Raw genomic sequence first — 15,310 nt, 5'->3', positions numbered from 1 at the left:
GGAGGGGAGAAGAGAGGAGAGAGGAGGAGGGATTTTCCTTGGAATCGACAACCACTTGTTTTCTGTGTTGCTGCACTAAACATCATTAGAATAAAATAGGTTTACAATCACTTTTTACAATGGCAAGATTGCCCCTGGTTAGTAGTGTATAATACATTATAATGGTAGCATACACGTGCACATGTTTATGGATATGGATCCAGTATTGGATCCATATCCGATCTATATTCTAATACCTTCCCTCAAGTTGTGCATGGGATTGAACCATGTGTAACTTGTTCTTCAGATACCAAAAGTGGTTGCTTGTGAGACCTTTTGTGAACATATCAGCAACTTGGTCTTCTGAAGGCACATAGACCGGTTCAATCCCTTTGTCTGCTATCTTTTGTCTGATGAAATGTTGGTCAATCTCAATATGTTTGGTCCGACCGTGATGAACAGGATTGAACGCAATTTGTACAGCACTTCTATTATCACACATGAGGATTGAACTTGGGATACTCTCTCCCATTTCTGTAAGGAGATGCCTAACCCAGGTTTCTTCTGATGTGGTAGCTGCCATAGATCTATATTCTGCCTCCGTGCTAGACCTTGCCACAGCTTTCTGTTTTCTGCTACTCCATGAGATAAGATTGCTTCCAATGAAAACACAATATCCTGAAACCGACCTTCTTTCATCTGGGTCTCCTGCCCAGTCTGCATCTGTATAGGCCAATATGTCATGTTTCGGTGTTGCCCATGAAGATTGAGCATATTTGAGTCCATCACCCACCGTGCCTTTTAGATATCAGAGAATACGTTTGACGGCATCCATATGACCAGTCTTTGGTTCATGCATAAATTGAGATACTTGATTTACAGAATATACAATATCTGGTCTAGTAAAAGTAAGGTACTGTAACATGCCCACTAAACTGCGATACTTGCTTGCATCATGATACAACTCGCCATCACAAATGTTGAGTTTTTGATTGACAACACTGGGTGTAGGCACAGGTTTGCAATCTGTCATTCCTGCTTTGGCCAAAAGATCAAGAGTGTATTTGTGTTGAGTTAATGACATTTCTCCATCCTGTCTGTCCACCTTTACACCAAGAAAATATCTTAGCTTTCCAAGATCTTTCATCTTGAATCGCATACTCAGCAAAACTTTAATTTGTTGAATATGCTCTGGAGCATTACCAGTGACCACTATATCATCAACATATATAAGCAAAAAAACTACAATGGTTCCATCCCTGTATATGAATAAAGAATGGTCTAGTTGGGAACGAATAAAACCGTGGTTCTGAATCTCTGAGGAGAAGCTTTCAAACCATGACCTGGAGGCTTGCTTTAAACCATACAATGCTCTGGTTAATTTACATACATATGCTTTTGGGTTTCCCTCTGCATAACCTTGAGGTTGCTCCATATAGACCTCTTCTTTTAAGTCCCCATGAAGAAATGCATTTTTGACATCAAGCTGACTAAGGCTCCACCCATGTTCAATAGCCAGGCCGAGGATAATACGAATGGTTCCCATTTTCACTACTGGGCTGAAGGTGTCATCATAATCTTCACCATATTCTTGGGTGAAACCTTTGGCAACAAGACGTGCCTTGCATCATTCAATGCTCCCATCCGGTTTATATTTAATCTTATACACCCATTTTGAGCCAACAACATTTTTATCTGGGGGACGACCAACTATCTCCCATGTTCGACACTCATGAAGTGCCTCTATTTCCTCATTCATCGCCTCAATCCATTTGTTAGATTGAACAGCTTGACAAAACCCAAGTGGTTCTTCATGTTTTTCAACCTTGGATAGGAAAATCTGAAAATCCATAGAGAAGTTATCGTAACTTACCCATTTTTCAATTGGATGCCTTATCCTGCTTGATCTTCTTGGTGCCTCTACGTTATTGGGGAATGTCATGTGTTCTCCAACAGGTGCATCTGTTTGCGCTCTGGGTCTTCTGGTGTAGACATTCCCTTTGTATCTCTGACGTTCTGTTTTCGACACCTTATCTGAAACCGTCTCATCATGTATGTTTTCAGGAGCCAAAGTGGTACATTCAGCAGCATGTGAAATAAGTTCAGCACTGAGCCATGAATTATACCAATTGTCAGCCATATCACCATGTTCACGATCATAGTTGGCTTTATTTTCTGGAAAGCTATTTTCATCAAAGACAACATTTCTGAAAATTCTGATCTTCTTATTGATGTGGTCATAACACCTGTACCCCTTGTGTTCATCTGCATAACCTACAAACTGGCATATAGAGGCTTTGTCTTGAAATTTGTTTCTCATGGATTTGTCAACATATACATAAAATGTGCATCCAAAAACTCGTAACTCATCATAATTAGGCTGTATACCAAAGAGAACATAATAGGGAGACTGATTTTCGAGGATAGGCATAGGAAGACGATTTATCACATGAGTGGCAGTGTGAAAAATTTCTGTCCAAAGGTTGATGGGCAAATTACAACCATGCATCATACTCATTGCACTTTCCACAATATGTCTGTGTTTACGTTCAACAATTTCATTTTGTTGTGGAGTATACGGGCAAGAAACTCTACTATGTATCCCATTATCTTGGAGGAAATCTAAAAATTCTTTGGAGGAATACTCACCACCTCCATCACATTGGAGAATTTGAATATTTTAGGAGAATTGATTTTTAACATAGGCATGAAAGTGACGAAAAATAAGAAAAACCTCTGATTTGTGTTTCATGAAGAATATCCAGGTAAAACGAGAGAAACTGTCAATAAAAGATACATAGTATTTACTTCCAGAAGAAGAAGGATTGGGAGCTGGACCCCAAACATCAGAACATATTATCTCAAAAGGAATAGAAGATCTTTTATTTATTTGATGAAAGGGAAGTACATGACTCTTGCAAACTTGACAACTGGAACACATTTTATTCTTTAATGAAAGTGAAACAGACTCTGAAAGAAAACCATTGGACACTAACTTTTCAATAAAGACTTGACTACAATGACCAAGACGAGAATGCCAGAGATCTGGCTTATTACATTTGGATAAACTTAGGACGTTTTCAGAGACGTGATCAGACTTGGGCTTCAAGACACTGGAGGCTGGATCTTCATTGAAGACATACATGTTTCCACGTCGCTCTCCTTTAGTGAACATCTCCTTCGTTTGAAGATCCTTGACAAAGACAGAAGTAGGAGTAAATTCCACAGATGAATTGGTAGAGTCAACAAGTTTAGATACAGAGACAATGTTTTTTTTTTATATTTGGTGCATAAACAACATCAGATAAAGAAATAGATGACTCAGACAAAGGAATAAGGACATTGCCTATGTTTGAAATAGGGTGGTGAGTCCCATCTCCAGTCACAATATTAGATTTTCCAGAATAGGGAACCAAAGTAGAGAATTTACCTGCATTGCCAGTGACATGAGTCGCTGCCCCAGAGTCAACATACCATATTCCATCATCATTCTGTTTCAAGTTCAAGTTGGCCATCGCAGATAAGAGAAGATCCTTAGCATCATCACTGACTCGAAAAGTACCTGCAGTTCCTGGTGTAGCAATATTTCTATTATTTTGCGCTCTGTTTCGATTCTGCGGGTTGAACCAACAGTTGGCTTTGATGTGGCCCCGTTTATTACATTGATAGCATGTGGGAACATTCCTTGAAAAACTGGCTGTGGAATTTGGTGTAGGTAGTAGTCCACGTCCACCCTGGATGGCAGTTCCCCTGCCTCTGCCACGTCCTCCTCGTGCTCGATCAACTATCATTCCTATGGCAAGAACCTCATGTGTAGATGATTGTCCAGCTGAAGCATCAGACATGCTCTTCAGAGTCATTTCGTATTGAAGGAGTTTGACACGTAATTCCTCAAAACTGAGTAATGTAGGTAAGCATAATAAGGTCACAAGGACATGATATTTTGATCCCAAGGCATTCAATGTTTGTTGCACCTTTTCTTTATCTGATACTGGATATCCAACCATGGCTAATTGGTCCGTAATGCTTTTAACTTGATTTAAGAATTTAATAATGCTCATTGCCCCCTTTCTTAACATCTGAAATTCGCGTTTGAGAAACAACACTTTAGCCTCTGATATCTGAGAATATGTCTGAGCTAAAACCTCCCACAAAACTTTGGATGTGCAATCATCAGGAATGGAAATCAATATCTCTTGAGATAATGTGGAAGTGATGTATGCAACAAGAGCCCGATCGCGCTTCATCCAAGAAACGAATGCAGGATTACGGATAGTACTCGGCAATCCTCCATCTTCTTTGGTTTCAGTTATGATAAATTCTGGAGGTATTGGAGTAGATCCATCCAAGTGGCCTGAAAGGTCTTGACTACGAATAAAAGGTGCAATTTGCCTTTTCCAAGTCAGGTAGTTGTTGGTAGTTAATTTCTTCGAAACTAGTTGTCCAAGGAAGTTGGAAGAAAGACCCGAATTGCCTGAAGTATCCATTGGTAGCTAGTTGACAACAGGAAGACACGGCTTGCCTGAAGTATTAGTGACTGAAACTGAAATGAAAACACTTGTGGCTGAAGCAGCAAGAAGAAAAGAAAAAAAATGACAGAGTAATGCAAGGTTAAGTAGAAGAGAATAAAGTAGTTTGACAAAACAGTTTTCAGACCAACAGTAACGTGATGTTCAGAACTCTTAGAGAAGGAAAACAGAAAATAACGACATAAAGAAATAGTTGGCGTGATATGGGAATGAAACTGAAAAGAAATCTCAGCGAAAGAAAATAGAAGAAACAGAAGATGACGTTGACAAAAATGAAGTATTTCAGTAGTAGAAAGAACAAAAGGACTCGGCTGCTGTTGGAGAACAAAGGGCTCGACTGAAGGGGAGAAAGAGATAAAACAGACGTGACCTGTTTGTAAACTCGACTGAAGGTCAGCTTGTTTGTGAACTCGGCTGTCTGAAGAGGAGAAAGAGCAGGTACGGTAGGTCGTGGAGCAGGCCCTTTCACGATCCCTGATGAAGAAACAGGCTCGACTGAAATAGGCCCCTTTCATGTTCCCAATGAGGAGAAAGACTCGGCAGAAGGCTTGGCAGATCGTCACCAATGGGGCAGACTCTTTCACGTTCCCTGACGAAGGTACTTTTACGCCCAGATCAATCACTGCTCTGATACCATGTTAAAACTGCTTTGGGTTGGTTGTTTTATCGTGAATACCGAGAAGGAGGAGGGGAGAAGAGAGGAGAGAGGAGGAGGGATTTTCCTTGGAATCGGCAGCCACTTGTTTTCTGTGTTGCTGCACTAAACATCATTAGAATAAAATAGGTTTACAATCACTTTTTATAATGGCAAGATTGCCCCTGGTTAGTAGTGTATAATACATTATAATGGTAGCATACACGTGCACATGTTCTATATGGATATGGATCCAGTATTGGATCCATATCTGATCTATATTCTAATACAGTGTACCTCAGTTGGTTTGTCCATAAACTGGCTAACTTTGCTTACTGCTAAAGCAATATCCGGCCTGGTCACAGTTACATATAATAGCTTCCCTACTAGGGAGCGATAGCTTTTGCTATCAACTGGTTTTGACCCTTCTTCAAACAACTGAACTTTATGGTCCATGGGAATATTTGCTGGTTTAGCTCCCAACATTCCCGTTTCCTTTAATAAGTCAAGAACATACTTCCGTTGAGACAAAACCATCCCTTCACGGCTTCTAGCAACTTCTATACCCAGGAAATATCTAAGTGAACCAAGGTCTTTTGTAACAAAGTGCTTTTGAAGATGAGCCTTTGTGTTTTCAATATCTTTCACATTGTCTCCTGTAAGGATGATGTCATCCACATATACCACCATAACAACTATGTCTGAGTTAGTTTTCTTGATAAATAGAGTATGATCTGTCGCTGACCTATTAAAGCCAAAGCATGACATCACTTCAAACAACTTTTGAAACCATGCACGAGGACTCTGTTTCAAGCCATAAATCGCCTTTCTCAATCTACACACCTTCTGACACTCCCCCTCAACCTCGAAACCTGGAGGTTGTTGCATGTAAACGGTCTCAGATAGATCTCCATATAGAAATGCATTTTTCACATATAATTGGCACAAGCTCCAACCATGCTGAACAACGACTGAGAGAACAAGACGAATGGTACCCATCCGTGCAACAGGAGAAAAGGTTTCAAAGAAGTCAATACCGTATGTCTGAGTATACCCTTTCGCTACTAATCTGGCCTTGTACCTTTCAATAGAACCATCAGATTTGTACTTTATTGTATATACCCATTTACATCCAACAATGTCAGCATCTGCTGGGGAATCAACTAGATCCCATGTATGCTGAGATACTAAAGCATCCATTTCTTCTTGCATGGCCAGCTTCCAGCGATTATCAAGCTCTGCCTGTTGATAGTTCAGAGGAATAGTTTCAGCAGATAAGGCTGAAATAAAAGACTTTATCTGATTTCCAATTCTGGCATCGGAGACAAAATGAGATATGGGATATAAGGTACATTGTCGTGTCCCCTTTCGTAGAGCAATAGACCTGTTATCATCATCATGAAGATCACTATTGTCAGTAGAACTTACCTCAGGAGAAGAAGAAGATAAAGGCTCTTGCGGAGGTGGAGCTCTACGCACATATACCAATGGAGGATTGTTAAATCTGGAAGAGGATGAAGTTTGGTTCGGTAATGAGGGCACAAATTCCAAAGGAAAAGGAGGTATAGGTAATGGAAAAGACTCAGCTGGATCAACCTGCAGCGGGGAACCGATACTGGAGTAATATGGAGTGGATTCCAAGAAAGATACATCCACACTGACATACTCTCGGCGAGAAATAGGATCATAACATCGATATCCCTTTTGATTTTTGGGATAACCTATAAATATGCATTTTATAGCTTGAGCAGCTAATTTATCACGGTCAGGGCCAAGTTTGTGTACAAAACAAACACATCCAAATATTTTTTGTGAGAAAGAAAAGAGTGGGGCATTAGGTTTTAGGATATGTAATGGAATTTGATCACCCACAGAAGACCGAAGGCATGCGGTTGATCAGATAGCAAGCAGTGGTAATCGCATCACCCCAGTATAACGCAGGAATATTGGATTGAATCATAATGGTTCTGGTAACATCAAGCAGGTGCCGATGTTTTCGCTCAGTCACCCCATTTTGTTGAGATGAATAGGCACAGGAAGTTTGGGGTTGGATGCCATGATCTTGGTAAAATTGTAACAGACCTTTTGATTTAAACTCGAGAGCATTATCAGTGCGAACAATCTTGACAATAGATTCAAATTGAGTTTTTATTTCAAGAATTAAGGATTTGATAATACTTGAAACTTCAGATCGTTCTTTTATTAAAAACACCCATGATAACTTAGAGAAATCATCAACAATAACAAGATAGTAACGACACTGAGTCCTAGTAGGAATCTTTCTAGGACCCCATACATCTGCATGAAGTAGTTCAAAAACTTTATTACTAGACTGACTTTGACTCGAAGGGAACAAACTTCGATGATGCTTTCCCAACTGACATGCTTCACACTGAAATGATGTGGTAGAAGGAATTTGAGGAAAGATCGTACGAAGCTTTGACAATGAAGGATGACCAAGACGACGATGCCACTGAACAGGACTGAATGAGTGTTCCACTGCAACATGAACATTACCCATTGGATGATGTAGGTAGTAAACTCCATTTTCTTCATAGCCTCCACCAATCTTCTTCCCCGTCAGCAAATCCTGAAAATGACAACCCATCGGATCAAATATTACTCTACAGCTTTGTTCTCTTATAAGGCAACTAAAAGAGAGTAAACTTTGAGGAAAGTTTGGAGCATGAAGAACATTTTGCAATTGTAATGAGGAGGATATAAAAATATTTCCCTGACCAACAACCGGAGAGGAACTCCCATCGGCTAATGAGACTCCTCGATGAGCATTAATATCCTTTATATCTGAAAAAACAAGTGAATTTTCACACAAATGTCTAGATGCGCCAGAGTCAATAATCCACTTGCTGTCAGTCGGATGAAGATGATTTCCGGTTGAATAGGCAACACCAGCTACAGGTGGGGTGGAACTCAAAGGACAAAGAGCTATCAACTCATCATATTCAGCACGACTGAGGGTGATACTACATTCACTTGCAGAGATATTATCCTGTACATTTGTTGCATCGATAGTAGTAACATTTGCTTTAGGAGCATATGACTTTGATGAAGAAGAGGTTGGTCGACCATGCTTATCCCAACAACGATCTTCTAAATGTCCAGATTTTCCACAGAATGTACATTGAAACTTTCCTCTGCCTTCCATACCACGTCCACGACCTCGTCCTCTGATATTCTGAATATTTCCACGCCCATAACCAGATGAGACAACAAGTGCAGATGTTTGAGTCACAGGCTGAGATTGTGGAAGAGAGATCGCAAGTCTACTCAGACGATTGTATGCATCAGCAAGAGTAGGAACATTTGATCCAGTCAACATTTGAACTTTTGCAACAGAAAATTCTGAAGAGAGACCTGTAAGAAAGCGAGCAACCATGGTTTGTTCTTGATGATCCTTTTGCTTCGAGCAACAAAGAGGCCTGTGAGCATTAAGTCTTTCAAACGCAACTTTGACAGAGGCATAGTACTGGGCCAAGGTCTGATCTCCTTGCTACAAATTATATATCTCCTGTTCGACTTGCATGATACGACTCACATTAGTTTCTTGTGAGTATGTATCACGAAGATTGTCCCACATCAGTTTGGTTGTATTATAGTAAATCAATCCATCTGCAATATGGGGTTCGACACTATTCATGATCCATGACATAACTATGTCATTATCTTCATCCCAAGTAACATATTTTCCCAATTTTTCAGTGGGTTCTTCTTCCAACAAAATATGTTTTCGACGATGTCTAGATACCGACATCATAAAAGTTCTGGACCACCTGGCATAGTTGGTTTCATTCAACTTTACGGAAGAGCCGTACGAGAAGGGGTTGGCAAAAGCCTTATACTCCCCAATATGTTCTATTTTGGAATCACACTTCGAGGTTTCAGCCATACTGAAGATTTTATACTATTTCAGTTGCAAAAGAAACAAATACACTCACTTGAACAGAAAAATTTTGAGTCACGCGTCAGCCAATATACAGCAGGGAATCACGCCTGCTGCCCAACACAGAATCCCACGACAACAGAAAACTTTCACATAACCAGGGACATTTTTTCAACACAAGCAGGAAATCACGCCTGCTGCCCAACACAGAATCCCACGACAGCAGAAGCACTTTCCTATAACCAGGGACAATTTTTTTTTTCAACACAACACATAAACATGGATATTTTCCAACACAACAAGAAATCACGCATGCTGCCTCGATTTGAACACAATTGAACATGCTTCTTTCACAGCATAAAACAAAATCACAACATCTGAAATCATATTGACAGGTGCTGCAAATCACGACAGTTGATGCTCCCAGAAAAATAAAGCACGACAGTCACAAAGAGGAATCTCATTACTTCAGGGGACACAAAAAAAACAAAATCACCAATAGCAGCAGATCTCGAGCTCGATCACCAATAGCAGCATATGAAAAAAGATTTTCGCTACTCCCAAACCCAAAAATCACGGCAGTTGTTTCAAAGAAGATTGGTGGAACTCGATGGTGAAAATCGAGGGCTCAAGGGTTACGCCTGCCAGACTTAAAGGCACGCACCCACGATGGCTCTTAGATCTGATGACAGATCTTACAAAAAAAAATTATAATACACACCTAGTTCCAATGTTTTTTTTTCGTTGGTGTAGCTCGATTGCAGATTGATCACGCTCCCGAGATCAGTGCTCTGATACCATGTTCAAGAATATTTGAGAAGCACCGAACCCTAGAGAGAGAGAGAGAGAGAGAGAGAGAGAGAGAGAGAGAGAGAGAGAGAGAGAGAGCTGTTTAGAAAAAGAAACTCGTTAACTTATGTTATTAGGGCTTCTCTCTATGTTAAATAGAGAGAGGCTAAAAAGAATAATTACATCTAAGCCCATTATGAAGACAAAATTTCAAATAACCTCTAATATAAAAAGACTAAAACTTTAAACCACCTATTCTCAACATATATATATATATATATATATATATATTAAAATTGTTATTTGGTCCTTTGTGCTTAAACCTATTTTAGGTTGTGTGAGTGAATCCTAATGGGTTGTTATTTATGAGATTGCTCTCATTCATTATTATGTGCATTAAATATGCTTTCATTTTATATACATATGTTTCGTATTGATTAATTAACCCCTCTTTTCTTGAGGGTTCTTTTTTTTAATTGTTGTTATGCATGTAGATGATTTGTTTTATTTGAAGTGATTTTCTAAAACTTTGGGATATTATTAATGCATGATTGTTTATCTCTTCTTGTAATTTATATGTTCTTTGGTAATTAAATTATCTTGTGATCAATATTTATGTTTTATCAAAAAATAAGTTGATTATGGGCTTATGATTGTCTAATATTGATTTCATAAAAATTTATCTTTGAGGTATGCTCCTCTTATCTTGCTTGAATTATTACTAATGTTTGTAAAAAATTTAAAATTATTGCTACTTTATTTAAAAATTCTATTTGTGTGTTATTCTTGTTTAAACCCTTATAGCTACTAGGTTAGACTATCTTCTTTTGTGTAGTTGGAACCTTTGTTTTGTTCTCTCTAAAGGTTCTTAAAGATACGATGGATTGAGACAAAAATATCTTCAATGCATCGTACCGTGAAAATGAACATAGTTGATGAAGGCGTTTGGGGATGATCACCAATGAAGACATTTGGGGATGATCACCAATGAAGACATTTGAAGACTTGTATTTGAAAAATTCTCTAATGCGTCATAAAGATGAAGATTTTCATTGAAGACTTGGATCCTTCCCTTTGATTCTTTTTTTGTATTTCCAAACTTTCGGTATATTACACTGTAAGTTTGAGGGGGAGTGTTAATTTGTATATATATATGTGTGTGTGTGTTTGATGTATAATGATGTAATAGGTAATACCCTCTAGGAGTATTTTCATTATTTGACAAGTACTGTAGTAGGAAGTGCCCATTAGGGGCACATTAGTACTTTTACTTGTGAAATGATGAATCTTCATAACATTACAATCATCCTTGTAGGATAAAATTTGGTGGGTGACGAGCTGGCTGCAGTTACCAAATGCACTGGATAATCTTGCCTTATCTTGGATTTGTTCTCAGCTGGCTGATGGTCTTTCCTTATTGTGGATTTGATCTCAGCTGAATGATGATTCTCAGCTGGCTGATGATGACCTTGCCTAATCTCTTCATCGTTATCTTTGGAGCTTTCTAGAGATCCCATCCTTAATATGTGTGTGTGTTGTATGTATAATCGTAGACATAGATGATAGGAAACTTAAAAAGTGTGACGGAAAAACATAAGCACTTATGATCCGATCTTTTGATGTACCCTGTGACTGCATCTAATCTTTTGCATGGCAGAGATTATCTATGAGCTTTTTGTGCACTTTGTGACATTTTTTCCTTGAAACAGGAAAGGAATGGCGGCATCGTCAATTAAGAAAGATCACAGATAAAGTCTTTGATCACTTTAAGATTGTGACAGAAAGAGATCATTTGAAAATTGAAGATCTTTACATTGCAATTCTCTTCGTTTACAAGTAAAAACCGTTCTACTTGTTCTACTGTGTTTACCTTATTGTGTCTTGGACAAACTTTGTTGACAACTGTTGCTTTTCCTATAGTGATATCAACAAGCATATGCCTGGGCCTCACATTGATCCTCCACCTAAAGAAAAAATTAAAACAATGATGGAGGTAAGCTTTTCGTCTGCTGTTGTTGAGGTATCTTGTGTCGTGCAAACCTTTTAGAGAGACCATCATGAATTTTCTCAAGACCTTGGATATCTTATTCTTGTATTCTGATGCATCTATAAGTTCATCTTCTTATATGGCGAAAATGACTTTCAATGAACTGTTTGAAGATTTTGAATATATCAAAATTTCTGTTTGTGATTGCTGGTCTCTGATAAGAAAGCGAGTCTGGTCCAAATATGTCAGAATGAATTAATTCCAAATTTCCAAGGTATAATAATTATTTCATTAACATGAGAAAAAGAGCTGAATGTTTGCGATGTTGACAAGCATGACACAACCTTGAATACTGAAGATTAGCATCAAAATTAACATATCAGGATCCACTAATGACTGAAGATTCATTACTAAAATGACCATGATGATGCCATATTGAAGCATATTTATTATTGTTGGAGCATTGAAACATATTTAATTGTTGGCTCCAACTGATGAAACTAGTGTGCTTGAATACTGATAAAGGAAGATATATCTCCATGCGTCCTCCAGCTAGTAAACATGGTCGTCATGATTTGGTCCTTCAAGAAAACAGAATTTGGTGTGAATGTGAATCCTGTACCATTTTCCATAGATGCTTGGGAAACAGAGATGAGATTTCTATGAAAACGAGGTTGGAACTACAAACCCAATAGGTGGATCTATTTTCACTATATCAACGTGAGAAATGGAGTGGGAACCCTATTCTCTCTTAACCATAATTCTTCTACCTTTATAGGAAATAAGGGACAAAGGGAACACCAGGGTTGCCTGAAAGATGATGTGAGACTCCGTTCTCAACTGCAGGGAGGATACGATGGTGGAATTATATCTAGATTTTCAATTGATTGGCTTCTTGTATCAAGATGGCCATTGCAAAAAGATGCTCTTGATGTTATTTCTGATCTAAATTGTGTCAAAAATCATGATTTCATTGTAGAACTATATGCTGGTTATTTTGGTATTGTTGTCCTAGCTGGGCTTGTAGCGGTTATTGCAATATATTCTTATATGTCCTCTTAGTCTACATACTTGTCAACTTATGGCATTCATGCTTCTTATAGTTTGCGCTACCAAATTTAATCCAAAATCATGACCTTAATTAAATGCTCCTGTAGGAGGAATAGGAAGTATTCCACATTTTATATTGAAAAATCTCTAGCATGTCCATGATCGCAAGTACTCCTACCTCAACTACCTCTAGAAGAATCCCATATTTTTCACAAGTAGCGATTCCAAGCATTACTACTTGTTAAAGCATTGTGCTTAAAAAATACTGCTTCATGATTTAGTAATAATGGATGAGTTCTGCAAATGTAGGGTACTCATGTCTTCATGAAGGCCATGAAGCAGATAAGTCGATCATTTTTACTGTTCAACTATATTCTTAGGGTATGTTTGGTTGGATTTTACAAAAGTGAAAATAAGTCCCATTTTGAATAATGGGGCTTTGAGGAACATTGGTGCTTGGTCAGAGGTATTGCTGTCCATGATATCTACTTTTTAGTCATTATTACATATATAATTTAAATAGGGGCAAGGATGATGGCTGCTATGCTGCTAAGCATGACTTGCTGCTGTAGTAGCACAAAAATAATGCAAAATTAATGTTCAATCAAGTTTAACATGAATTTAATGCTAGATTAAAAAATGTTAACATGAATTTTAAAGTCAGTTGTTAAAGTGAAATTAAAGTTAAAGAAATTTGGTCTGATTGAATCAAAGGTGTCTCTGCACTTTGAACAGATACAGGGATTAAAATAGATGAAAACAAAGGCGCTTCCACACTAAGATCAAATCTAAGAAAGGTGAGGGTAAAGAGGACGGACAGTGGTGCCAACAGGAACTTGGTTACTAGTCTACAAAATCTATGGTATATATACTGGATAACAACATAGATAGAAGCAGACGGTTGCTCCAACTATCCTATTCATTAGTCACCTAGCAGTGGAAAGACACCTGTAAGCACATGCGGTTAGCTCAAAACTTGCTTGGGACTATAACTAAAAACATGTAATATTGTTTATTCCGCAGTACCTGTTCCTAGCAAGTCTGACTGAATATGCCAATAGTGATTGCGATAAATTTGAGAATGAAATGTGAATTATGTAAATTCAAAGAACGTTTGGCTGTTTAAATGCAGGCTTATGATTTCAATCTTGATGGTTTACTGGACCGTGAAGAGTTCTATCAATTTATCAAGAATCTGACTGCTGATACACTAACTATTGTTAGCCGGAACCTAATCATTGCTTTAGTCGTAGCTCCAACAGTGGCAATTCTGACCAAAAGAGCTACTGAAGGAATACCTGGTGTTGGGAATGTTGTGAAGAAACTCCCGAATTCAATCTATGCATCCCTCATTGCTCTTGGTGTTGTGCTGCTTGACAATGTTGCTGAGACCCACGAATAAGCCAAAATCTGGTAATTGTGCTTCAACTTTTGCAATCGAGTGCAACATTTCTTGTCCGTTTGCTGTATTTGCTAGCTTTCTCTTTTTCTTCTCCAACAGTCATGTCCAGCCTATTGGATGATTGTGTTCATTATTAATTATTGCAGCTATTGTTAGAGAGAGAGAGAGCAGCATATGACCAACCAAAGGTAATGCAACCATGCCATGGTATATTTGTTGGAGAGTTTTCTGACTGCAAATTCAATCAAGAACACACACAGTCGTACTTTTACGTTTTATGCAGCTCTTTATCAGGCCTAGACTCTCAGACCTAAGCTGATGCCCTTCCACCATGAAATTATGCCATTATAGGCTTTGTTACTTTCCATCTTTCATTGGACTTGGCAAGTTTTGAATTGAGCAACAAATCACTGAGCTGAGTTTAGAAATTTAAATGGTCCCTCTGACATTGGTCTAATCTGTGCCTAAGATTCCCTTTCCTATTTTTGACACCTAATGTTTTACATATTTGGCTACCTTGCAGGGTTTGGGTGGATAATGTGTACAGCCAAGTAGCCAGCTTCTTGCTTGTCTAGACTACAGTGCTGATTTGTATTTAACCATACTGCTTTCTTGACTACTGATATCTGTATTTACTTTTATACATTGCATACAGTAATATTTATAAATATAACTGGTTTGCTTTCTTCCTTTCTGCTTCTTTTGTTTCTTATTGTTTTCTTGGGATCAAAGTAACAAATGATGGTTATCTTGTTAGCTATGCATCAACAAGGTTGGTTCCTTCACCATTTCCCTGCTTGCTTTTTAACCATATTCGCAAACACAAGATTTTTGTAAACAGATATAATCCCAAAAAACATGATATTTTGAAAATATTGCCTATAAGTGTTTCTAGCATGATAGTCATATTGTTATATTTTTTATGCTTTCCTTATATTTTTACATGTTTTCTTATATAATTGTGAAATTTAGATATACTGATGTTTACCCGAGTCCCTGAAAGAAGAAGTTTTAATTTATCACGAGATTTTCCTTTGCT

At 38.2% G+C, this 15,310-nt stretch overlaps 1 protein-coding gene across 2 annotated transcripts in view; it reads left to right on the top strand.

Moving 5' to 3' along the window:
- Window positions 1-14,961, top strand: part of LOC149813454 (Calcium-binding EF hand family protein) — a 31,115-nt gene extending 16,154 nt beyond the window's left edge. The window contains exons 2-6 of one of the 2 annotated variants that reach the window (XR_016428323.1): window positions 11,542-11,668; window positions 11,753-11,825; window positions 14,002-14,282; window positions 14,418-14,459; window positions 14,795-14,961. Coding sequence is in view for 1 of the 2 variants with exons in the window: in XM_089991947.1 (XP_089848073.1) it covers window positions 11,542-11,668; window positions 11,753-11,825; window positions 14,002-14,271 (470 nt within the window). In the remaining variant the exon portion in view is untranslated. The remainder of the gene's footprint in view (window positions 1-11,541; window positions 11,669-11,752; window positions 11,826-14,001; window positions 14,283-14,417; window positions 14,460-14,794) is intronic. The other variant, XM_089991947.1, reaches the window with a different exon arrangement.
- The last annotated feature ends 349 nt before the right edge of the window (window positions 14,962-15,310 follow it).

This window comes from Nuphar pumila, chromosome 16 (assembly GCF_984573655.1).
Source record: "Nuphar pumila chromosome 16, dmNupPumi1.hap1.1, whole genome shotgun sequence".
Taxonomy (NCBI): Eukaryota; Viridiplantae; Streptophyta; class Magnoliopsida; order Nymphaeales; family Nymphaeaceae; genus Nuphar; species Nuphar pumila.
This window is presented reverse-complemented; position numbering and strand designations above follow the sequence as displayed.